The sequence below is a fragment of the Euwallacea fornicatus genome, chromosome 3 (genome assembly GCF_040115645.1).
Source record: "Euwallacea fornicatus isolate EFF26 chromosome 3, ASM4011564v1, whole genome shotgun sequence".
Classification (NCBI taxonomy): domain Eukaryota; kingdom Metazoa; phylum Arthropoda; class Insecta; order Coleoptera; family Curculionidae; genus Euwallacea; species Euwallacea fornicatus.
The window spans coordinates 119,445-145,313 of NC_089543.1; the positions used below are offsets into that span (position 1 = coordinate 119,445).

The window sequence follows — 25,869 nt, forward strand, 5'->3', positions numbered from 1 at the left end:
AAATTTCTATTTTAGTTATAAGACTATTTGACAACAGTGCACAGTAGTGCTCCCCAATGATAGAACTAATGAACGCTTTTCAGTGCTTCATTCCTATATTATTAACAAAATACCGCTGTAATTCAGTGTTCGGTAGAGTCATAAATGTTAAATAAAATTATTTCTAATGTCTTCTTGGTTTTCATCTCTTTAGTCTTCGCATTCAAGTTACATCTACTTAAGCAATTAATAGTCCAATTAATGAAATACAGAGGGGACAACCAGAAAAGTTTACTTTCTGCTTGCTTGTATTAAGCCTGTCTTGGGAAATCTCATTTAGTTGACGGGAAGCATATGCTTATGACTTTGATTAACAAAGAGCCAATAGAAGTCATATAAAATTAAACTTAAAGAAAAATAAATAAATTTTTTTATCTCTGGTATCCCAAATACATGTGCAAAAATGTATGAGGTAAATTAATAAATTTTTCTAATATTTCTTTTTTAATCATTGTAAATTTTGTAGAATGCCCAATTTAAATATGCTACAGAAGCTGGAACTGTTTCTCCTGAAGTAAATCAGTGGTTTGCTTCAGTAGACAGGGATAAGTCAGGAGAAATTAGTTGGCAAGGTAGGTTAAGCATATTCATAAATATATTGCGATATATACTTACCAATTCAAAGCAAATTACAAATGGGAAAGTATCTTATAGAGCTGCAGTCAGCTTTAGTAAATGCTGAAGGCCGCAACTTCTCAGAAACTGCTTGTAGACTTATGATTGGTATGTTCGATAAAGACAGAACTGGCACAATCAATGTTGGTGAATTCCAAGAGTTATACAATTATATTAATAATTGGTTGGGTACATTTAAGATGTATGATAGAGACCAATCTGGCAGCATAGAAGAACCTGAATTAACTCAAGGTAAATAATTTCAGCTCTGTTAGTCTCATATTGCCCGAATATGAAACACTTTAGGAGGTTTACTTAAATTTATTTAAATAACAACAATAAATATTATGTATTTATGTTGGCAGGTGGTTCTACAGAAAGTAGATAATATAAAAAAATAAATAACATACACAATTTTGGAGGTGATAAAAACTTTATAATAATACTGTTGAATCTGAGTTAATTGTAACATTATTGTATAGACAGGTATTTCAAAATGTTTCATACAATGGTATGGGATACTTTTGACTGGTAAAGGTTGTAGCAGATATGAATACTAAGTGAGAAAAAAACTATTTACATTTATGAATGTAAAAATTACAAATAGGTGAACATGGTCTTTAATAGGTATAGTAATGACAATATTTTAAAGCCTATCACATACCATCATTTACATGTGTATTTGCATTTTTGGAAACTATGGACATAGGGAACAATATATGTATATGTAGGTGTCTGCTTGTACCTTTCTTAGGCAGATATAAACTTAAAATCTAAAAATTGTTGCACAGGAAATTTTATATAAAGAATTCATTTGTGTAGGCCGTTTTAATTTTTGAGTTATAACACAAATTAAGTTTTTGTTAATTTAATGAGATACCTTGAATATAATTAAATGTTTTGAATCATAGACTCTAAGTAATTTAAAAAGTCACCTTTTAAAACAGTTTTTCAGTGTCACCCTGAAGCTTAAAACTTACAACTACAAGTTCTAAAGGCAATTTTATCAGTTTTTTGAAAATCGGCCACAGAATTGTGTAAATGACGGTTGGGTTAACCAAGACACGCCATGATGATAAAGACATCTAGACACTGTGAACACTGTTTTCATTGATCAATTCTTAGGAAAAATACTTGAAATGTAAGAAATTCCACTTACCTCAATGATGTCCTACATGAGGTATTTTTACTTGAGTCTACTGATACAATTTGTTGTCATTTATTTGGGTTAATGGAATTTCGTAGATTTCGTAAGTTTCATCCTAATAAAGTTGTAGAATCACTATATTTCTGCTTTGATCTAATATAAAATCTTCCTGATATTTGCATGAAGCTACTAAATGGCAATATCTCACTTAATGTGAAAGCAAAAAATTTTTTGTAATATTTTTTTTTAGCATTACAGCAAATGGGATTTCGATTTAGCCCGGAATTCACCAAATTCTTAATTGAACGAAGTGACCTTAAACTCCATAAAACCATGTCCATAGATCAGTTTATAGTGACTTGTGTGCAAATTCAAAGGTTTACTGAGGCTTTTCGGAACAAAGACTCTGAAAGAACTGGAGTGATAACCATAGGATTTGAGGAGTATCTAGGTTTAGCCTTAAGCTGTTCTTCTTAATACTTCTTAGTATTTATTTTTAAGAAACTTATAAAAAACAGAATTTAATTACTCTTTTTAGGAATGGCGCATTAGTGAATAGTTGCAAGGTACATTCAAACATTTAGCTGTGCACAGGTAATCTAATTCTGCAAAGGTTTATTTTCTATACCTACAGTATACAAGGCTTTCGTTTATTCTACATGTGTATTGTAAAATTTACCTTGTATAGATGTCCTAGTAGTTTAGAAATTGAGTGATCCCTTCGGAAGTCTGTCAGGTCCGAGTTTGTAACCTCTATAAATTCTGCAAATGCGTTAAGGCCCTTTATATTGTAATTTTAAAGGAAAAGTATATTACCAAACACTGACAAGAGAGCAACTATGCTCATTACTTAACAGGACGCATTGGCATTTAACAAATATATTAAAGGGCAGCTAAACTAATATACCAAATATTAACAACTTATTTACAATAGAATTTCTGTAAATTGAATTTTATACATTTTACACATATTACAGCAGTGTTTAAAAGTTCTAAACTTCGACACACGAATGCGATTTAGTTGCCAGGCTTTACGGCCTTAAAGATACGATATTTATACATATAGTAGTAAATTCGATGAGATTGGAGAAAAGATCTTTTAACAAAAATAGAAACCGTTCAAACAACTCATACACTGAACGTAAAAAAATATCTATCTATCTACCTCCTAAAATAATAAGGGTTTACAAATTCTTAATCACAGGCAATATGTTGAAAGACCATTTTAAGGGTTGTTTTGTGTTGTGGTGCTGAACATGATGCGAAGAAAATTCTAGGTTGACGAGATGGGAAACATTGCATAAATTGATCTTCTTGAAATTTAACTTTGATTGATTAGTAACATGTATGATAATATTAACCTTGCTATAAAAGTGAAATATTTTCTTTATGTTAATCTAAGAAAATAAAGTACCCCTCTTATCCAAATCCTGAAACAATCAACGAACTGCTGCCTCCAGAAATGGGTATACTCACTCAATGATCTCATTTTGGCACAGTAAATTTTATTTGGCAAGTTTTGAATTTGGGCCAATTTTTGCGAATACCAACTGCTTTCGCACAATGAACTCTAATTAGAAAGACGTCAGTTCGTAACATTATTTCTTAATACTTAACATCGTGTTCTACTAGTGTTACACCAGCAACGCACTTTTGACCTTCGTTCCAGATTTTTTTGTACTTTTTCACTTAAAATGTAGTTATCTAAATCGAATCTCCTATTTATTCTACTGCATGCTAGGTCGCTAACGCCTTTGTATTGTTTTGTTAAACTGTGTAGCCAGTGTTTTTGTAAATAAATTGGTTAAGAAGGAGGTTTTTGGATGTCATTTCCAAGAATTTCACGTTCACCGTAGGCACTACGTTTAGGTTTAAAACTAGGTTAAATTTAGTAGGTATAATTGTAAGCGTAATATATTTTTGTGCCCTAGGATTTCTCAGTTCTTAAATGCTAATTTAGCTAGAAGTTCTAATAATTACAAATTTCATAAAAATGAATTTAAGCGCGTTTAAACTTTAAAGGACCTAATCTATTTAGGGATAAGAAATTCCTATAAACTAATACTTCCACAGCACAGCGTACAATATTTTTCAACATTTTTGGTAATTAATGACCCACCCCTATCTATGAGTGGTACAAAGAATAAATTTCACCCAAGAACGGGAAGAAGTAATAGAAATTTGAGGACTGAGGGCGTCCACTAATATGGTCATAGAAGGATTTTTGTAAGAGAATCTTAAGTCGGCATTTTTATAAACAGAGTGCAATATATGGCTAGAGTTATGAGATTTAAAAAGAAAGATTTTTATTTAGACATATGCTAATAGCTCACTTATATACAGTGACTCGAGTTAATATTCGGACACTATAGTATTTTTGGAAGTATTAGGTTTTTTTACTAACTTATTCTTAATTAACATTATTTATTGCGTAATCTTTGGTTACAACAATGTTTCTAGTATATATAAATAAATTTTGAATCTTTTAAATTTCATTATATATAAAGATACTATCGAACAAAGAAAACAAGGCATAGTTTTACTATCGCAAACATTTTCGGACACATCCCAGGAACATAATATTTGTAAACAAAATTTATATAAATAAAAAAACATATAAACAAATTAATACTTCGTAGGATTGCCTTTATGTTGTATAACTTGTAGCCGTTTCGGCATGTTTTCAATTATTTTTTTAATGTATCTTCAGATATGCGTTGCCATTCTTCAACTAATCATTGTTTTAACTCGTTTTTGGAGATGACTGGTTTATTATGGACTTTACGGTCTAAAAATTCCCATAGATTATCTATGGGGTTAAAATCAGGTGATTGTGTAGGAGGATTTAATACTTTAGGGCAATTATGTAATAAATACTTTTGGACTAAACGCGACTTGTGTTTTGGATCATTATCCTGGTAAAATTTAAAATTGTCGCATATACCTAATTGTTCAGCACTTTTTAGTAAATTTCGTTTTAAAGGATCCAAGTGCATAACTTTATTTAAATTTCCCTCAATAAATACTAATTCGCCTACTCCTGCAGCTGAGATACAGCTCCAAACCATTATGATCCTTCCGTCGTATTTCACAGTAGGCCGGAGATTATTAATTTTGAGCTCTTCATTCTTTTTGCGCCATACCATTATACGACCATCGGATCCAAAAATATTGAATTTTTTTTCATCAGCAAATATAACGCTTTCCCAGTATGTTTTCTCTTTCACGACGAATTCGTGAGCAAAGGCGAGACGTCTCTTGCGATTGACTTCCGATACGTATGGGGCTTTTTTCGAGCAACTCTTCCGTTGTACCCGTCTTCTTTTAATAATAGCCCAACCGTGTCAGGATGTACTTTTTTGCCACTGTATTCTAATAAATCAGCTGTTAATTTAGGAGCACTCAGTCCAGGGTTTATTTTAATTTGTTTGATAATTTTACGCTTCTCACGCTGATCAATAAGTTTCGGGCGTCCTTTTTGCGGAATTGATTCAATCCGATCTTCTTGAACAAATCTTCTAATTACAGTCAGGGACAAAATTGTGGGTACGGCGCAAAAACAGAATTAAATTGTTTAAAAAGTAAAAAATGCATGTTATTTGGGATGAAGTAATTATAGTGGAGGAATTATTATGGACCGACAAAGAGGTTGTTTACTTTATGTCGCTATCCCAATTTGCCAATTTCGCACAACTGATGAAACATCCAAATAATGCACGTGTGAGTGCGGTCATAATTGTGGGTACGGTATCAGTTTATACGCAAGCGTCGACGAATGCTGGTATGAGACGGTAGTTGTAAGGTGTAATATTTATTTATTTACTTATCCCTTCATTTATCCAGTTATTTAACAAAGACATGGCTCCGAGAAAAGAATTTAGTTCAGGTTAGGCAGGTAGATATCAGACAAAGAGTTGTTGAAGACAGAGAAACTGGTGTAAGTTATGGCGAAGTAGCGAAAAAATATAAAATATCGAAGAACGCAGTGGTCAGAATATGTAAAAAGTTTAAAGATACAAAAATACTTGAAAACAGACCAGGGCGTGGTAGAAAAAGGAAGACATCAGTAAGAGACGATATACGGATAGTACGAGAAATTAAAAAAAAACCTGATCTGTCCGCGCGGGAAGTGCGGGAAGCCGTTAATTTGAATGTATCACTTAAAACAATTCGTAGGAGAATTGTCGAAACGGGAAGAGGTAGCTTTTTGGCACGTAAGAAATCATTTATTAGCCAAAGAAACAAACAAAGAAGATTGCAATTTGCACAAAAATATTTAGCAAAGCCAATGGCCTTCTGGAAGTCGGTAATTTGGACAGATGAAAGCAAACTTGAACTGTTTGGGCACAAAAAAAGGAAAAGAGTATGGAGAAAAGCAGGCGAGGCATACTAAGAAGGCATGGTTCAAAGTACGGTGAAACATGGAGCAGGCAATATTTTAGTATGGAGATGTTTCAGTTATGGTGGCGTTAGTAATCTTATGAAAATTGACGGCACGATGACAGGAGCCTCATACGTAAACATCGTACGAGATAATTTACAAGTTTCAGCGGAAAAAATGGGGCTTGGGGATTTCATTTTACAACAAGATAATTACCCCAAGCACACATCTAAAATTGCAAAAGCATATTTTGCAGAAGCAGAAATCCAATGTCTTGAGTTGCCTGCTCAAAGTCCGGATTTAAATCCAATAAAGAACTTGTGGTCATTGCTCGATGAAAACATAACACGAACAAACGTTACAAACAAGACATCACTGTACAACCAATTATTAGTAGCCTGGAACAACATCGACCAAATATTAATTCTATTTAATTAATAAAGTTTTGTAACTTGCATATTAGAAATTAAACAATTAATTTACTGTACCCATAATTTTGTCCCTCCTATTCAGTCAATCTATAAAAAATTCTGTCCTGTAAAAGCAACTTGTGGCACTATATATAGATATTTTATGCATTATAGTATATTAGATACCACAACTGTTTTTTGCGCAAATTAATATTTCCTAGGTCTTTGTAATTTTTGAGAAAAAATGACATTAACCAAAAATGTTTACATCGTACCCACAATTTTGTCCCCGACTGTATATCATCTACCGTACTTTTACTTATACTTAACAAATTACCGATTTCTCGATACGATCTACCTTTAGCATGATGAAAAATAATCAATTGTCGTTTGTTAAAAGAAATATTTTTGCCTTTTCGCTTCACAATGTGAATTTTAGTAAGTAATAAGTTCGCCTTCAAACCCCCCTGCACACAACTAACAAGAAAATTGAGTCTGACGCATCTCTAATCTTTTACGATCATAAAAAACTTTGTATGCAATGTTTTTCCATTAATTTTTACCTGTACTGCATCGCACCGTGTTCCGTGTCCGAATATTTTTGTGATAGTAAAATTATGCCTTGTTTTCTTTATTCCATAGTATCTTTATATATAATTAAATTTAAAAGATTAAAAATTTATTTATACAGGGTTTTGTTTCCTAACTACGTGTAAAAAATTTAAAGGCGTAATCCTCGACTGATTTTGAGTCAAAAATGTCTAATAAACATATGTCCGCAAATGCCTTGTTTCCAAGATACAGGGTGTTGAAATGTGACAAGAAAAAGAGATTTTATTTCCAACATAACTCAATTTGGGTGTTTGAATTTTAGAAAAGACAATTTTTTGGGGGAATGCTTTAATGATTAATTATAAGAATTGCTGAAAATGACCACCATTACTCATAAGAGATCCTGTATCACAAAGACGTTGAAAGAGGTTTTTAAAGGTTTGGTGGTTGGGAGCTTGGTGGTTTGGAAACCTTTCCATGTAAATGCGCTTCGCTGCCAAACACTTACCATCAGCAAGGCCGTAAACAAAAACCATATTGGCCATTTCTTGATTAGTGTAATTAGGCATTTGAAAAATGTTCAAAACTGAGGTATAATCTGATTTTTGAGACACAGCACTAAATTCTTTCACTTTAGAGAGTAAAACACCAAAATAACACTAACTATCTTGTTGTGTATATAGTAGTGGAAGTAGCAAAATAAAACTAATAATAAACAAGTTAGTAAATACCACCAAACCTTTAAAAACCTTTAAAACCTTTTTCGACGTCTTTCAGTCAACACCCTGTATCTTGGAAACAAGGCATTTGCGGACATATGTTTATTAGACATTTTTGACTCAAAATCAGTCAAGGATCACGCCTTTAAATTTTTTACACGTAGTTAGGAAACACCCTGTATATACTAGAAACATTGTTGTAACCAAAGATTACGCAATAAATAATGTTACTTAAAAATAAGTTAGCAAAAAACCTAATACTTCCAAAAATACTATAGTGTCCGAATATTAATGCGAGTCACTGTAGGTTAAATGGGTATCATTCTGTTTAATTAAAAACAAGGTTAAAGCTTTTTTTTTTTATTATGGATGGAAATTAGCTTCCATATGAAATTTTCAAAATCGTTATAGGAGATGACAGCCTAGACTCATAATTCAAAAAGGATCAGATAGACGGTTCCTCATAGGGTGGCTTTGATTAATATGTCGGAATGGTTTTGGCAATTTTTTAGTTTTTGGTCTGTAAAAAAAGATACGAGTGATGTTTAAAAAGTTTGCGTTCTTTATCTCTTGCGCTCTATGTAAGAAAATGATTATATATTTAAATAAGGTAAATTCAATTTAGAATAGTATGGAAAGGTGAATCAGTGGCGTTTCTTGGTAAACTGTTGTTGCTCAGATTACAAATAAAGATAACTGTTTTAAAAACATTTAAACATTTTGTTACTTCAGAGTTCCTTGTTTGTTGCCTCGATCAACGGAAATCCCGAATTCGGTTTTTAAAGGATGAACTAAATCAAAAAGAGCCTATTCACCAAAGGAACAATGAGAAACTTTTGTTGTATATGTTGCATGTTTATTTCAAATTTGATTTGAAACAGCACAGAGAAACTTTGTGTCTCCACCAAAGTAACTGAAATTGACAATAAGTTTTGTTTTAATCAGTTAATTTCTGTGCGAAAACACTGTACCCACCAAAAAACTTTAAGCATCATCGATTTACGGAAAGTAGAGACGGAACAGTAGCGGTGGGGTGACTAAGCGTCTACACCCCAGTAACAATAAAATTTTATTGGTTTCTTTAAGTTCTACTTTATTCTTTGATGCTTTCCGCTTCAAATTAAAACACTCAACACAAAAAAATATTTGTTTTTTATTGCAGTAACAAAAACATAAACTTAAAAGTTTCGCTACATTGTTTTGGTGGTAAGGTACCTTAAAAGATTATTGCCTGTGGAATCAGTGGTGTAGAACCATAGTTATAAATATTGCATCTGTTATAAAACAATGTATCGGTAGATTTTACAATAACATATATATATATATACATATATATATGTAGATTCGTGTAGGGGGTTTAAGTTCATTCACGAGGCAATTTGGGCAAAACAAAACTTATGTTTAATAATTTTGGATATATTTGGTGGATTTTCTTTTTTTAATCTATAAAAAAAAGTATGAATAGTTTTCAGAAAGTTCGCACTTTTTCTTTCTTGCTCTATTCAGGAAGAATAATGTACTCGATTTTAATAAAATAACTTCAAATTAAAAACTGTTCAACAAATAAAAGGCTGCAATGAACATATCGAAATGGTGAACATTTTATCAACAAACGCCCTTTGCCACTGATTCAGCACTATATGTAGTTTTAAGTTTAATTTACTTTATTTAAATTGGGCACTTAATTTTTACTATACAACATTAAAAATGCAAATTTGTTGAAAATTACCGGTACCTTTAGCGTATTAAAAAACAAAACTTGGCAAATACACGTTGGCTATATAGGTTAATAAATAAAAAATACATGTTTTTTGAATATACCTCGTATATTTTTACTCAGGTGAAAAGACCAAAAACAACGAGAATTGCAGTGCATTTTTTTTTGCTTTGTATAGCATTAAAAAATTGGTTTAATTAAAGATTGGCTTACGTACCTAACTTCAGAAAAAAATAATCTTTCAGATTCTTTTTGGATTATGAATCTAGGCCAAGTCATTTCTGAGATGTAATGTAATGAAAATTACGAAAAGGAATCTGTTGATTCAATGTTTTTTGTTAGCAGTTTATATTGTGTGTTTGTCATTGAAAATACATTTTTTTGCACCAGTCGCATGATTTCGTATATGTCGCACTCTGTTTTTTACGGCAGTACCGAATTCTATAACTTTTTATGATTATCGTGCGAAAAGTATATTATTCACACTTGGTGAGTATCAACCACCTCAACTAAAGCTAAAAAATGTGATCACACCTAAATAGCACAGCACGAAACTTGCCTTTGCCGCAAATAATTACTTTCTTAATGTGTATTACATTAGAAGATATTGGCCGATGTGAATAAAGTGTTCAATATAGCATTTGCTTTGGACATTTAATAAAAAATTTTTTATTATGTAAACATTTTGTATGTCAAGAGTGAACACAACACAACAGTATAAGTAACAAAGGTAAAGACAACCAAAATTGATTAAATTTGTAAACGGACATCGAGACTGGTTCTTACTAAGATATCTGGCTTTACAACCATATGTATTAGTTGAAGCTCTAGCGAATTTATTTCACCCGTTTAATAAACGAAATTAAGAAATGTGTCACATTTTCACAGAATCGTACTTCCCTCAGAATGTGAATTATTATTAGCAAAAATTGACCTTATCAGTCTTACAACAAGAAGAAAAAAACGACCGAAGAAAACACATCAAACTTGCATGGGTGTGAAGTTACACAAGAGTATACGGTAATGCATCCATAGATTATTTGGCTAAGGTGGTGGCCAATTCTAAGCATTTTTTTGACATCCGTCTACTATCCAGAGAATTTTTTTCGGCACTTAAATAGGACTTTTGGCAAAAGTGGAAGGATCTTTGTGAAACCATGCCCATTATAAAGGGGTATATATGCAAAAATCACATACTATTTCTACAAAACTCCATAACTTAAATAGTTTAAATATCTTACAAGGAGAAAGACCACCATGATGTTTCACTTGAGAAGTAACCATACAGTGCCATCATCTCTTGCAGCGGGGGGATCTATCTAGTAACATAGCACCTCTTGTGGTCGCGTTCAATTTCTGAAATGAAATCTCTCTGTTTGGGTTTGGGTTGCAGTGCAACTGCACATTGAAAATGCAATGCGACAGTTAATAGGACAGTGAAATGTTGAATGTGGGGTGAATTTTCCAAAATTTTCCTGGTGTGCTGGTGTCTATCATTTTGTATCGATCGGAACAATGAACTTGTCGAGGGTATATTATATCTCTCTCACCTTAGCGGGAGTAACTATGAGTCTCGTACAGGAGTACCTTTCTGCTATTTAACCTAGTTCTTCATGAACTTTTGTACTCCCTGGATGCCCACAGACTACCACAGAATCAAATTTTATTTGTCTACAATTTGATTTCGTAGGTATGTAAAGTTCGATAGAGCTTTTTTTCACTTCATTATAAGCATTTAAGTACTGGGAAATATATACAGGGTGAGTCGGGAGGATCGTGCCAAACTTCAGGAGCGTGTTGTACATGAAAAATAAATGTAAAAAAACTCAATTGTTGTTATCCGATTTTCGTTTGTTTACAAGTTATAGCGTAAAAAAAATTAAAACATAAAATTAAAAAAATTTATAAATTTCATAAGGAATTCCATAAATTAACGTTTGGATATCATAGTAAATGTTCAAAAATATTGCCATTAACTTCTAAACATTTTCGGCTTCGTCTATGAAGAGCATTCGTTGCGCTCCTGATTGTTTCATGTCTTTCTTTAATAGCAGCTGCAGCATTTCTAATGCGTTGAATTAGTGCATCTTGAGTGTCCACTTTTACTCTGTACAGTTCTGTTTTAAACCAACCCCACAAACAATAGTCTAGTGGTGTGAGGTCTGGAGACCTTGGAGGCCAACTAATAGGGCCACCACGACCAATCCAACGTATTAATTTAAGGAATTTCTTATGAAATTTATAAATTTTTTTAATTTTATGTTTTAATTTTATTTACGCTATAACTTGTAAACAAACGAAAATCGGATAACAACATTTGAGTTTTTTACATTTGTTTTCCATGTACAACACGCTCCTGAAGTTTGGCACGATCCTCCCGACTCACCCTGTATATAGTTATACATCAAATGAGTTTCGTGTAGCAAATGCTTTTGTTTCACTTTATTTACATCAGCTATTTAAAATAAATTTATTGGCAGCTACCATAGTCACTTCAATTTCACTACTAAGGTCTTATGGTAACTGACTCTCGACGAAACACTAAGCTAGTTAACTCTTACTACGCTTACGTAAAGGATATAAAAATATTGACTTATTTGCGTTAACTGAGATCAGATTTTAAAACGTAAAACCTAGTAGTAGTTAGTAATGTTATCTACTAGATGCCTTAAGCCTTTAAATCGCTAAATAATGGGTTTGTACAAAATAGAAAGCAACTGAATTAAGTATTTTTTTATCAGAGAAATGAGAAAAAGAAAAAATGTCCAATTTTATGGGACTTTTTGGAGGAAGGGACAAATACAAATTTTTAAGACCCGCACATTTTTCTGGTCACGTTTTGCCTTATCACGAATATCAAATCACTACTCGATCAATTAATTATGATTTTCCTCACTTATAGTCCCTACATCTTTTGTTGCTAGTTTTGAAGTTGGTCATGTATATATCCTCAGTCACCACGTCCATTTTCGAGGTGCAATTGAGTGTGCTTGGGGTAATTATGATTTCGTTCTGAGTGGACGCAGGACACAGGAGTGTTGTTTCGTTGACCTCTTCTTCTATATCTTCTTCCTCGAGGCATTCCTTCTGCATCTGCTCTGGAGTGTAGTCCTCTTGCGCAGCTCTTTCTACCTCGGATTCGTGGTTTTCTTCATTGTCAACCGATTGTTCTGTGTAAATAAAGCTTGGTACTTTGGATAAACGGTGCTTAATTGAACATGCAACATTGCAGGAGAATCACTTATTAGATATTTTTCCACATAAGGGAAGTGCTCTTTAATTCACAACACGGAATTTCATTAATTACAGGACAATATACTGTGTTTTCGATGCTAAGTCAACCGTACTAATATCAATAATACCATGCACTTGAAAATACATTCTCGACTGGGAAAACTTGTGAAAAGTTGTGAGAAATGGATACTCTCAAGTGGTGTGATTTCACAAATTTCCCGCCGCTGAACCGACAAAAAAACATCAAAAACTTCACGGACGGAAATTCAAAAAGTCCAAAGAACAGAGACCGCATTGACGAATAAAAAACTCACATGGTTTATAAGATTTAGTTTATAGCGATGTCGACGACGAATAATAATCGTCGTATGTTGCTGAAAATAAGTGAAGCAGGTTAGATTAAAGCAAGCTACCTATAGGAATGAATGAAAATCGTTTTTGTTCCTTTCTGTGAAATCTCTAAGCCAAATTCATTCCACTAAAGCTCAAGCTTTTTTGAATGTCTGCTAAGCATACGGTGTCACAAATGGCTTACCCGGCGACAATCCAGACGTCGAAGGTTCAATTACTATGGACAAACTCTGAGTGCTCTTTGAGGCTTCCACTGGTGGCACCGAAAGCATTGATCGGTTTTTCAACTGCGGTACTATCAGAGTAACTATGTCATTCTCGTCTGCAGGATTTGTCGGATGAGAATGGCCCACATCGGTGTACGAGCACGGAGAACTGCAAGTTTTAATTCAACCCTATCTCTTGAAACACTTTACAGCTTTTACCTAAGGGTAACGCGTTTTTTCAACCTAGTTCCACTATCAGAAAACCCTCGGTACAGCACTGGTCGTTTCACGACCGAATTTAAGCTACCCCCATCGTCCAATTCCCGGATGTTTGGTAAATTTGGATCCGACGGCTGTTTCTCTACAAGAATCGACTTCGGTTTCGTTTCTTCGCTCCAACGATTAATTAATGCAGCGTCTGTCTTTAAATTTTGAGCTTTTAAGCTCTCGATGTGTGATCGCGTTGTTGATGGTTGTTGTTGGGCTGATTTTGGAAGAAAGTACTTTCGGTCTTCCATGTAGAGCTCGAAGAATTGCTCTATTTTTGAATATATGTCGTCCACCTGTTAAAACACAGCAACGAGTAAACAATTTTGCAAGATCGCGAATAAATCTACATTCAGTCTAAAAAAGGGGCAAACTTGATTTTCCAAATTGCGAGTGGCTTTTAATCTAGCCTTCATTCGGGTTAATTGACTTTAAATTTTGTTTCTGTGTGTTTCAGAGCTTTAAAGGACTATCCTATTAAAGGCAATAATTATTTTTCAATTTTAATTCAATTTCGTTTAAACTGCCTATGTATTACACCGGCAAAAAGGGTAAAAATATCGAAAAAATTCCGAAGAGTTTTTACGAAAAGCACATTTTGAATACTCATGGTCGTATCTCCTTAAACACACATTAGAAAAGTCTAGGGATATTTTGAAAAAAATATAAAACTGATGACAAGTAATTTCAATTGTGGTTTATACTGTACTATTTTAGTGCAAATCCTCATTCTGCTAACATATTTCAATTGATTGAAAAAATCTAAAAGTAAATAGACGGTTTTTCTTGTGGATATGAAAAAGTTAGAATTTTATGGTCTGCTAAATTATCATGTTGATTCAATTTCATTCCTTCGATGCTAGCTGGTATTTAGCTTTAGGTGCTTTGAAAATACTGCGGTTCACCATGGAATGGCAACATTTAACTCTGGATGAGATGAATTCGAGCCGTAGGCTTTTTTCAAGCTTGTTTGAGACAAACTGAAGTAACTGAGCACATGGGTATTTCTCAAAAGTGTCAAATCAGTCGATTACGGGGATGCTTAAGGGAAACTGCAATTCTGGCCGCACAATACCCAGAACGTGGACATATTATAACTGCAGCACAAGATCGATTTTTAATTTTAACAACTAGAAAGTAACCCAGGTTTATGGCACCTGAATTTGTTGCAAATTTGCAACGGGTGCACTGCGCGACTATAAGCCGAGATACTGTTAGAAATCATCTACATGAAGCCAATCTTCAAAGTCGAAAACCACTGAGATGTCCCCTTCTTTTTAGAAGCAATCGCTCTGCAAGATTAGAGTGGTGCCAAGAGTATCGAAATTGGAACGGAATTGATTGGGTTACGCTACTATTTACACAGGAATTTTGGTTTGGATTTCGCCCAGATTTTCATCGAACAAGAGTGTGAAGACAGCCTGGAAATGTTGACCGTTCACGACGTGTCTAGGTCGTGAACAGTCATATCGGAGTGGTACGATAATGGTATGGGTCGGAATAATGATTGACGGCAGAATCGACCTCTTTTTTCCAAACCGATTCCTAACAACTCCACAGTACATCGATATCATTCTTAACCTTACAGTTCGATCAGTTGCTGGCGCTGTCGGCCTGAAACTTTCGTGTGATGCATGATAATGATCGTCCACATGTCGCCGGTATTGTACCAGACTGGTTGACCATCGAAAGAATTGTCATGGCCAGCACAATGGCCAGATCTTAATCCAATTGAGTATGTCTGGGACATGCTTCAAAGAAGAGTTTCGCCATATATGGCCAACGTTCATTGTCTTTTTCGATTGCAGGAGCTACTGTTAGAAGAACGAGGAAGGTTACCATGAGCGGAAATCGACAATATCATTTTAAATATGGATGACAGAATTAGAATTGTAATTAATAACGGTGAAGGCTATATTTTGTATTAGACTTAATCTTTTTTGGTTGCTGCGAATGTTTTGCTAAGTTAAAAGAGGAGCTTTTTCGGCCATATTTACGACTTATGATTAAATCAATATAATTTAGAAAATTTATCAACAAAAGCCTAGTTTTGTTATATGTTAAAGATTTTCTAACATTATACATAAACAACTTTTCTTCTAATTAATTTCAGAAAAACTCCAATCTATGTATCAAATTATTGTTAGACTTTTCTGATACGTGTATTTGCACGGGGCGTTCGAAGAAGTTAGATTTCACGTCACGACATTGTGAAAATTTTGTTTCAAATTGCTATGGCGCATTCATTATTCGTTTATGATTCGATATAATGTTGATATTCATGCAGAATACTTATCATACAGGGTGGTAGTTACTCCAAAATTCTAGACCAGTCGATGCCATCAGCCCCATAGGGCAATCTGGTTTATTCCCAGAGTAGGGCCCTGTCCACCAACGTACACTCTGATAAAAAAAAAACTCGGCTTTAAGATGACTCATAATGGGTAATTATTGTTCCAGCTAAATATAAGTTTTAGTTTTATGATTAATACATTAAGATAAAAATCTGCATAACGATTTAAACCGAAAGAGAACGCGTTGCTTTGGATTAGGGAAAAACCAGAATACTATTGAAATGACAAAGTGTTAAATTGGGGTGCCACAGAGTAGTGCGGTGGGTTCGGTAGTGTTTGTTTTTTATTTCTTAAAGCTGGAAATAGAGTTGAAGATATTTGGAGCGATTGTGAAACTAAATCAAAAAATTCTAAAATATAACAGACGACGTGATAGGTATGTTCAATTAATTGTTCCAAAAATACATTATGCTATTAACAGCTTATCCTTAGCATAGATTTCTGCAGAAATCAAAGGCGGTATTCATACGCTGACTTTCATCTAAAAACTAAGATAAGTCATAATTCGTTGGGATAATAATGATGAGCTCAGGCCAATGACATTTGCCTCAATGAAAGTATACCACAATGATGAAAAAAATATTTGCACACTTCTTTCTCCCCAATAATTCTAATAAAAGCCAGAATAAAAAAAATATATTTTCGTGTGGTTTATGTGATGGGTCTCAGTTGTGTCCTATTCAAAAGACAATTATGAAGCTACCTGGTATGGGTGATATTTAAAGCGGAGAAATTTATTTGTCCGAGTTTATGTGGGTCGACAGGACCGTAATCTGGAAATAAATGAAGACTGTCTGAGTCTGACGTGACCGACCGGGCCGGAGCCGCGAAATATATGCCTGCCTACATGAAGACCCAATATACCGCGAAACCTAATAATTAGAGCAACCGCCTTCCATGCAGCTGTCTGGTAATTATACATACATTAGAACAAATTAAAATGATGTAAGTGAATTATACGTGTAGTAATCAATGTAATAAATCTATGTGGTCGCGAGAGTCGAATAATTCAGGTGGCGAACCAACGCAGTGCCGTTTCTGTGTGTCGAGAGGTCCGCGAAAAACTCCGTTTGTGAAGTGGGAAGAACCGTAACGTTAAAGTAGATGGTTGTCGCGCCGGCGCAGTGTTGCTGCTATTGGGTGGACCTTCAGTTAGTACTAATTCACTATTGGTGGCTTCCAAAATTGGTTCTACATGGGGACATCTATTACTATAGATACAGAGTTGACTAAATGGGTTATGTTTTGGAGAATTTGCTAAGAAGTTAATGTTTGTTTTAAACATTTATGTCTGAACTCAATTCGGACTTTTGGGAAAATTCCTAATTTCTTTAACAACAATGGCTGAAAGGCGTATCATAAAATCGGGTAGAGTTCGCGACTTGATTCAAGGACCCGGGCTGTACGGTTTATTGCCCACACTTAAGGAACCCAGAATCTTCCCAAATACTCGACTCCAATGGGTTATAAGTGAAAGCAAAAAATCTGTTGGTTGCAACCAATTAAAATAAATGACCAGATGTCAGCAACCAAGGGTCTATAAGGACAAGGACCATTAAGTCATAAAACTTGGGTTATCTATGCGTTACGCCCGACTCTAAGACGGGGAATTCCAAGCCCCGAATGAGGACGGAACGGAAAAAACAGATTTTTTGGGAAAAAAAAGGAGAGACCGAGCAGTTCCTCAAGACCATTCAAACGTAGCAGTTCGCAAGATAATCCATTCACAAAACTTTCATACTGTTCAAACTCACAGCAGCTTGACTTCTCAAAAATTTGGTGCTGCACCACCAGAAGGGAGGTACTCGCAAAACGGTGATCGTACTTGCACCGATTGCACAAATAAATTAATTTAAGACTTCAGTTGTAAATAAATCGATTAAAGGTTACTTCTCAAGTCTGTTGACTTCAGTTCCGATCGGTCTGACAAAAACCGAGAGTGGTCCTTCGAATACTTCAAAACCCTAAAAACCATCCGCGGAAGCAGATTTCACTAATTGGCATCAATGTCCCAAAGATTTCCAAAATCTATTGTGACAATTTATGTAGGTTTTGTTGGTTTTTTAAAAAATGTGAAAGAAGAGAAACTGCAATACTAGTTCTTAGCAGACAATTCCATGAAAGAAAATTGTTGTGCGTCCGTCTCGGACTGATGCAGCTTCCGTATCGACTTGATTCGAAATAGGGTTCTACTACGTGCTTTGTGTCTTCATTTCAATCATTTGCTCTCAATTTGGTAGAACATAAGTAATACATAATCGTAATATAGGTAAAAAGAGTTGTAACAAGGTTGTATCCTCAAAATGATTTTCGGATTAGTTTAGTTACTACAGGACAAAATTAAAAATCGAATATTTTATGTTTCGCTTTTTCTGAAAAACAGTTAAACCTAAAGTTATTTTTAAACTAGGCATGAGTCTCTGATAAAATTGTTTTTCTAAAATTCGAAAATTTTCTAAATTTAATCTATCTTCTTGAATTAAATTTTTCCTTTTATCTTTCCTCTCAATGGTCTCTTATGATAAGGGAGATTCTCACACATGCAAATTAATTTGAGACATACTGCGAACGTATATCAGTAAGTATTGTTTTGCTCATTGTCATAATAAGTATCTGATACTATTTCTAGAAATTAAGTTTAAATTTAGTTTTATTAAAAAAAATAAAGACATTTTGAGGAAATTTCTTTTTATAAAGAAACGTTGTATTTTTTAATAATTGTTTTTGCTCTTAAAAATTGACCATCATATCACAACAAGAATGTTCTTTGACCCTATATATTTACAGGTATAAAATGAAAATATACGTTGTCTCAGTTTTCCCCGCATCATTATTTAGCTTAACCCGCAGCAATCCGAATATTTGGGTTCTACCGACAATAAATTAAAGTTTTCCCTCATTTTTCTTAGCTTTCATGGTGTCAGTTCATCCGTAGTAAAATACGGTTATTAAAGATATAAAGTACCTGGTTTCTTATTTATTTTTACTTAGTTTTGCGGATAAGGAAGTAGTAATTCTTATGACGACAATCACCCACGTTACCAGATTTTCCATAAATATTCGGGTAGTGAAGTGATTTCCGGAATACTTGGAAAAATAATCCCATAAACATCCGTTTTAAAAAACGTTAAGTTAAAGCTGATAATTCCGTGGTTAGAAGTTGTATGAAAATGCCAGATATGTCTTTTGTAGCTAGTAAAATAGTGATAAATTTTGTAATTTCAAGTTTTCTTGTCGTTAATGAATACAACAATAACAAAATTTTGTTAATTTTGGTACTTTTTCCGAATATTTCGGGAATCACGTAAATGTTGCTAATATTACAGAGGTTTCTTACATTAAATCCACAAAAGAATTTTTTTCCTTAATTGAACTTACATTGGTAACTATAGGTGGTAGAATATAGAATGAAGTCACTGACTAATGCAGCTTCTCGGAATAGCACCTTGTATAGATCTTCGATTAACTTATTCGAATAATGAACTTGGGGCCTCGAAGAGGTGATAATAAATGTGGGTTTTTATTGCGTTACAGTTTACGTATTTTCTCATTCCGCCAGAATCCACCAATTTAAACGTGATTGCTTTGAGTACAGTAATCAAAGTTTAAACTAGCGATATTTCACATAATTTGAAAGCTGGAGCGTTTCAATTCTATATCATTAGGTTAATGGTGAGATTTTCCAGTTGCCGATAGTGGATTAGACCGAATTCAGTTCGATTGCGACCCTGAGGCTGTAAAATGTCTGAACATTTCCTGGTGTCGGATTTTTAAGCAAAGTACTTTTCTTCTAAATATACTCAACAACTAACAAAGGTTTATCGGTTTTTCTGCTTGAAAAACGTCGTCGTTTTTCTCATTAAGTGAAAACTTGCTCCTTTTTTTGGCGGAACTTAACGTCCAGCTCGAACATAAATGATCGTAATTTTTTACTTACTTGCCTCTCCACATTTACAACTCGGGAAGCTAATGAGATTTTTGAAGCATAAACATCTTTTGATTTGGAGCCTTGTTTGCCAAGTATTTGGTCCAACCTGAAACCATTTTTTGTTCATTTGCTCGTCGTGTAGTTTAGTTCAGTTTAGTTTCTGAAGTTCAGATGACCTACCTGTATTGTAGGTTTTTAACTCGGTTCAATAAATCTGCGTGCCCGGACGAGTATTGCTCAATAACGTCTTTAACATCATAGGGCTTCAAAGCTTCCCGAAACTTCCGCCTGGCCACGAAATATTTAAGCTGAATAGATAAAAAAATAAGCAACTTCTGAAAGGTAATCAATTGGATTTGTCGACGATAGAAAATTGAAAAGTTATGTATGTCACGAAAAGGACATCCTTGAGCATTTCTCACACCCGCTGGCGATCGCTTTTGATATTTTATTTGCATTAGTCCAATAAGATGTCCCCTTTGATCCCTCTTTATAAAAATCAATTTTGAGAGCAGCCGGACAACGTTCGAATGCCAGGACAGTGACGTATCTATTTAAATGAAAACATTTAGCATGTTCTAGACATTTAAAACCCATTAAACCCCCGCAAGACGAACCCAATTATTTAGCAACCAAAGTCTAAATGGGGTTTACACTAAACAAAGTTGAAACTGGAAAATGTTGGGAGCGGGAGGAATGAAAAGCTTTTGGACTTGTAAGTAAAAAGGAATATGCGATAACGAACTAAGTGGTGCAGTTTCTAAGGGTAAAGATGTGAGCTGAAACTACTAATGGTGGGACAAAGGCTAATATTAATTGTTATGGAGGCTTACTTTGCGAATTGCTCTTATGGCCGTTTTGTGTTGGGGCGTTAACTGCACTAGCTGCGGTTCATCTTCATCATCTAAAAACACACATAAACATGTAAAATATGTACGTTTAACTAAAAGGTTCCTTTTGTCGCCGATTTTTAAACTTATATCTCAGTTTAATTGTATTCCGTTCGATAGTATAAACGTCAAATTTTACTTTTTCTTTAGAGCTAAGATGCAATCTGGAAACGTCTACCATTTCTGCGTTGATGAATATTTGAGTTTTTTATCATCAAGTTTCCTGGTGTGCTAAATTTGTTGTCAGAATGCCGCGTTATTGTCCAAGAACGCAATTAAAAAACTAAATTCAAATTTTAATTTAAATATCCTGTATCTCGAGAAGTTGCTCCTTGTGCTCGGGTGAAAATTTGTTAAAATTATCGCCATTACGGCCGTGCTGTGAAATCACCACTTGCGAGAATAGTCCCAGAAGTACTTGACTTACATATAGATGGCGATTTTTGTGTTGAAAACTTGTCTGTATTACAGAGACCTAACTTTAAAAAGGTTATGTCTAAAGGGCTTGAGGGGGCTACATTGATTTGTGCTTGTTTTGGAGCCGTTTTTACTGAATGCTTTTAGAGATTTTGTGAACTTGGAACAAATTAGTCATCGATACGTGATTCGACATTTTCATTTGAAAGGTTTGAGTCCACTCAACATCAAAGCGGAGCTAGATTCTACTCTGGGCGATCTGTTCCTTCGCTAACAACTGTAAAATGTTAGGTGACAGAGTTAAAACGCGGTCGTACGAGTAATCAAACCGAACCCTGCAGTGGTCGGACTCAGTGACACTCCAGATTTGACATTGCGGTAAAAATCTAGAAAATTTTACTGGAATACCGTCGGCTAAAATTGTACGAGCTAACAGACATTATAAGCATTTCAAAAAGTACTGCAAGTCACATTTTGACCGAACAATTTGATATGAGATACCTGTGCGCAAAACGGTTACCGCATTTACTCACAATTGAATAAAAATAGCGCCGTGAAGATGTTTTAAGAGAGTGTTTAACAAAGTTTCACGACAATAAAGCAGAGTTTTTGCGTGAATTTAGAACCGTGAATGGAACAGGGATCCATTATTTCACGCCAGCGACAAAAGAGCAGTCGAACTAATGGTCACAAAGGGGAGGATCGACTCCACAGCAACCGAAATGGTTCAATCTGCAAAAAAGGTGAAGGCGTCAGTTTTTTGAGATGCACGCGGGATAATTTTTATTGACTATCTCCCTAAAGGAAAAACAATAAACGGGAAATGTTATAAAAATTTACTGTTGCGTTTGAGCGAATACATTAGAGAAAAAGGTCCGCAGTTGGCGAACAGAAAATTCTTGTTTACTCAAGACAAGGACCCAGTCCACACTTTCGTCATTGATATTGCCAAAATCAATCAACTTGGTTTCGAACTCTTTCCTCATCCATCCTCTTTGCCAGATTTAGCCCCCTCAGATGATTTACTATTTCCAAACCTAGAAAAATGACTCGGTGCAAAGAAATTTGCTAATAATGATTTGGTGATGCCGAGGTTGATGTTTATTTTGAAAAGTCCAAAGCTTTTTATTAAAAAGAAAATATAAAAGTCATAGAACATCGCTGGGAGAAGCGTGGCAATCTCACAGGAAACTATATTCAGAGATGATGTAATATTTTCTTTTCTTTTTCTTTAATTTGTTAGATCAGGTAGTTCTGGGACTGTCCTAGTACATAGAAAATATTTAGAAAAATTATAATGTAGCATTTATCAATGATTAAATTTTTATGTAAACATCAAATATTGATTTTATGATGTGATAATATTTTTAGTTATCTAAAAGTGACTATATGAAATAAGACCAAACTTTAAAAAAGCCAAGACCGATAATATCTTTCTATACAGGGTGTCGTCAAAATATTTTAGGAGGTGATTCTAAAGATTAAGACATTAAAAAAAGTCATTTAAAGATACTCCGCAAATTGTTTCTTAAAGAGGCTAGAACACCTTAAAGGGGAAACTCGGAATATGGCTTTTTCGCAATATTTTCGAAACGAATTAGACGATGTATCGAGCGGTAGGGAGGCAGTTTTCAACATTTATTGTGAATAAGCGATAAATCCTTAATAACATTAGTCTAGTTATCGCTGGCTAATAAAAAATATTTCTGTTCGGTAAATTGATTTCAATAAATAAAAACATGTCGTAAACAAAAAAGTTGCGGCAACGTATATGTGGGAGACTCCCTGAATGTGACGCCCCTGACTAAAATCTGTAATTATTAGCATTAGCAACATTAGCAAAAAAAAATTCCAATTTCAACTTGTTGAAGTACGTCGCATTTTATAATTTTAGAGCAAACCGTCTACAAAATATTGCATAAAAACCACCTTCAGGATTTCTCCTTTAAAGGGTTTTAGCCCTTTAGCTTTAATACGTAATGTTTGGGGTACGTTCATACGAACTCTTTTTAATATTTTAATTTCTAGAATTACCTTCGAAAATATTTCAACGCTATTTTCGGACACCCTATATTTTGCGTTGAAATCCAACAGCGCTTCACTGTGCCTCGTTGGATTTTTTGCTATATCTCATCTTAGAGGCTCCATAAATTTGTCTCATAACTGCTTTCCACGCCTTTGCAGAGAAAGTGACTAGATAAATATAAATATGATAGTAAATAACTGAGGAAAAAAGGAAAACTAATTAAGAATTTAATATCTCATAGAGCGCGCTCTGTTTACTCGGATGTCACACGGCTCCAACACATTGAAACATTAACTTTCTGGATAAGGCATTTATTAAGTGAATTCCTACGAAGGGCGCAGAAACTTCGGTGCAAGTTTAAGCTACGTGCTTGACACGTCATAAATTAGGAGTTTATCTATCCAGACAAAAAACTTCTTGGTGCATTATGACGACAAGTAAATATATGATACTTACCATCGGGATTATCGACGGTAATTTTGGTGTCGTTAGATGCCACATTGTCATCGATGAAGTTTGCATTTAAACTATTCCTTGTCCCGTTACTACTACTGTTACCTGCAAAAATTTAATCAAATGTAACACGGTAATTTCTCTAGTGGCATGCTAACACCATTTTTCCTTGCATAATTTATTTTCCACACTCCCTCGTGGGATGTTTTCAAACTAGTTAGGATAGTAAGAGCCGGCAAATGCTGAAGAAGTATACGTTTATTAACCACGATAGGGTTACGATATACTAAACAACGTGAAGACCCTAAATTTATACATATATGTTTCTATGAAAATAGAAGGACGGGTAATAGTACCAAGAAACAATCAAGTCCGAGCAATGCAATATCAATATACTTTTATCACTCCATTCTGTTGAGATACCCTGACGCACTCACCCATAGAGTTTCAGGAAAATTTCCCTACATTTAAGGAACTTGGTTGTGTTTTAGTGAAAAAGAGAAAGTTTTTTTTTAATTAATTTAAAATTCTAATTAGAAAAAAAATCCCTAAATTCTGAATTAGAGAATTAATTTTTTTAAGTTCGACATTTGCGAACTTTTTCGACATAATCAGTTTAGATGGGGAAAAACGTAATTTAAATGTTGTTCCATGAATGAATTTAACTACTAACTTTATCACTGATTACTATCCCTTGGCATAGCAACTAAATGTGCTACCTCAAACGCATTGATGCAAATGAGTGGCTCATTACAACGTGCCTGAGCATAAAAAAATAGTTTTAGAAGATAGTCTTAGAACACATGTCTTAGGAGAAATTGCTTGTTTCGATTTTTCGTTTTAGGACATTTAAGTTTTTTTTTTTATTTTGTGAATTGAGAATGAACCTATTACAATGTGTACTTGTACATGAAAAGGGTGTTTCCCAAAAAAACCGTATCTCTAATCGTTTTTGTGATATTTGCAATTAAGTTTTTTGGTGCATTGCCAATGATTTATAAGTATCATCATTAACGAACAGTATCTTGCGTTATGACTGTTTGGATGCCCATTGCTCACAAATCTGCTCTCGTCGCTCCATAAAATATGATTATAAATCCTATGGTTATCGTTTTCCATAATGACCATGTTACTTAAAAAGTCAATTCTTCTAACACGGTTTTCTTCATTTAAAAGCTGCAGGTTGTTCAGTTCATAGGGAATATAATTATTCTTCTTTAGAGTGCGTTGAATTGTAGAATAACTTAAATTTAATTGTCGACTTGCAGTATTAATTGACGCTCTAGGATTGCCTTCAAAAAATTGGCAGATCTGAGCTACGACAAAATCATTAGAAACAGATTTTGCTATTGGCATTGATTTCCTGCATGAAAATACATTTGAATTGTTTCTTAAATTTGTTTCTAAACGAGGAAACATTTTATGATCAGGAATCACTCGATCTGGATACTTTTCTCGATATAGTCTAACTGCTGCTCTTGAATTACGTTGAGTCTCGCCATAAATTAATAACATATCGACTTTTTCTTGATGACTAACCATTATTCTAATATTAAATTAAAAAAGTATCTTTCTACTGTTAACTATCAAATATGAGAATGAACATTCAGTCAAACTGATCACGTAAAAGTACACGTTTGTGTTGCTAGGCAACGGTTTACATTGTAGAAGTATAGTAACAAAGTATATCCCCATGCAATGTGTTAACATAAGACTACCTAATATGTCAATATTTGTTTCTCCTGTAGCTTTTAAATGATTAGAAATTTCAAAAAACTTTTTATATAAAACTTGTTTAGAATGTATCAATGATCACATTTTTGAAAAAAAAGGGTATGTTTCTGAAAAAAAACATAAAGTCGGCGTCGCGATCCACATTTTAACGTTTTTAGCATTTATTCTAGCTTACGTCCTTTTGTTTAATCTGGTGGAAAAAATTATTTTGCTAAGCCCAACTGTTTTCGCATAAAATGGGTGGGGCGTCGAGTTTGAATGACCCTGTACATTTCATTAGTGTGCTAAGTAACTTTTCTGATACTTAACTGTTACAGTTATAAGTTTTCTTCTAATACTTTTGACATAGGAGAGTTTAGAGTACCAGAATTTGTAAAAATATTCAAGTCATTGGCACCGATAAAAAAAGGTGTCAGCACCTCTCGGCTA

At 34.1% G+C, this 25,869-nt stretch overlaps 2 protein-coding genes across 5 annotated transcripts in view; one reads left to right on the plus strand and one right to left on the minus strand.

Annotated features, from left to right (window-relative positions):
• The first annotated feature begins 41 nt into the window (after positions 1-41).
• On the plus strand, positions 42-4,786 carry Pef (Peflin). 2 transcript variants are annotated; one of them, XM_066302323.1, is made up of 4 exons: positions 42-444; positions 506-611; positions 694-906; positions 2,052-4,786. In XM_066302323.1, exons 1-4 carry the CDS (start codon positions 433-435, stop codon positions 2,276-2,278), a joined length of 558 nt encoding a protein of 185 aa, XP_066158420.1. In that variant the 5' UTR covers positions 42-432; the 3' UTR covers positions 2,279-4,786. The 2 variants fall into 2 exon arrangements, with proteins under 2 accessions (XP_066158420.1, XP_066158421.1); XM_066302324.1 differs by having other exon boundaries at positions 45-451.
• The window catches only part of LOC136350521 (potassium voltage-gated channel subfamily KQT member 1-like), a 103,189-nt gene continuing 80,638 nt past the window's right edge, over positions 3,319-25,869 (minus strand). For 2 of the 3 annotated variants that reach the window (XM_066302310.1, XM_066302311.1), the window contains 7 exons: positions 23,710-23,811; positions 20,754-20,824; positions 20,101-20,228; positions 19,930-20,026; positions 13,591-13,934; positions 13,350-13,540; positions 3,319-12,750 (listed from right to left, as the gene is read on the minus strand). In XM_066302310.1, coding sequence (XP_066158407.1) covers positions 12,473-12,750; positions 13,350-13,540; positions 13,591-13,934; positions 19,930-20,026; positions 20,101-20,228; positions 20,754-20,824; positions 23,710-23,811 — 1,211 coding nt within the window. In that variant the 3' untranslated portion in view covers positions 3,319-12,472. Of the gene's footprint in view, positions 12,751-13,128; positions 13,189-13,349; positions 13,541-13,590; positions 13,935-19,929; positions 20,027-20,100; positions 20,229-20,753; positions 20,825-23,709; positions 23,812-25,869 lie in introns of all 3 variants that reach the window. The other variant, XM_066302312.1, reaches the window with a different exon arrangement.

Bases quoted from the DNA above. Each gene is read 5' to 3' on its own strand.
- Pef (XM_066302323.1), top strand. The intron at 612-693 runs GTAGGTTAAGCA...AGTATCTTATAG, and splicing joins AGGAGAAATTAGTTGGCAAG to AGCTGCAGTCAGCTTTAGTA. The intron at 907-2,051 runs GTAAATAATTTC...ATTTTTTTTTAG, and splicing joins AGAACCTGAATTAACTCAAG to CATTACAGCAAATGGGATTT.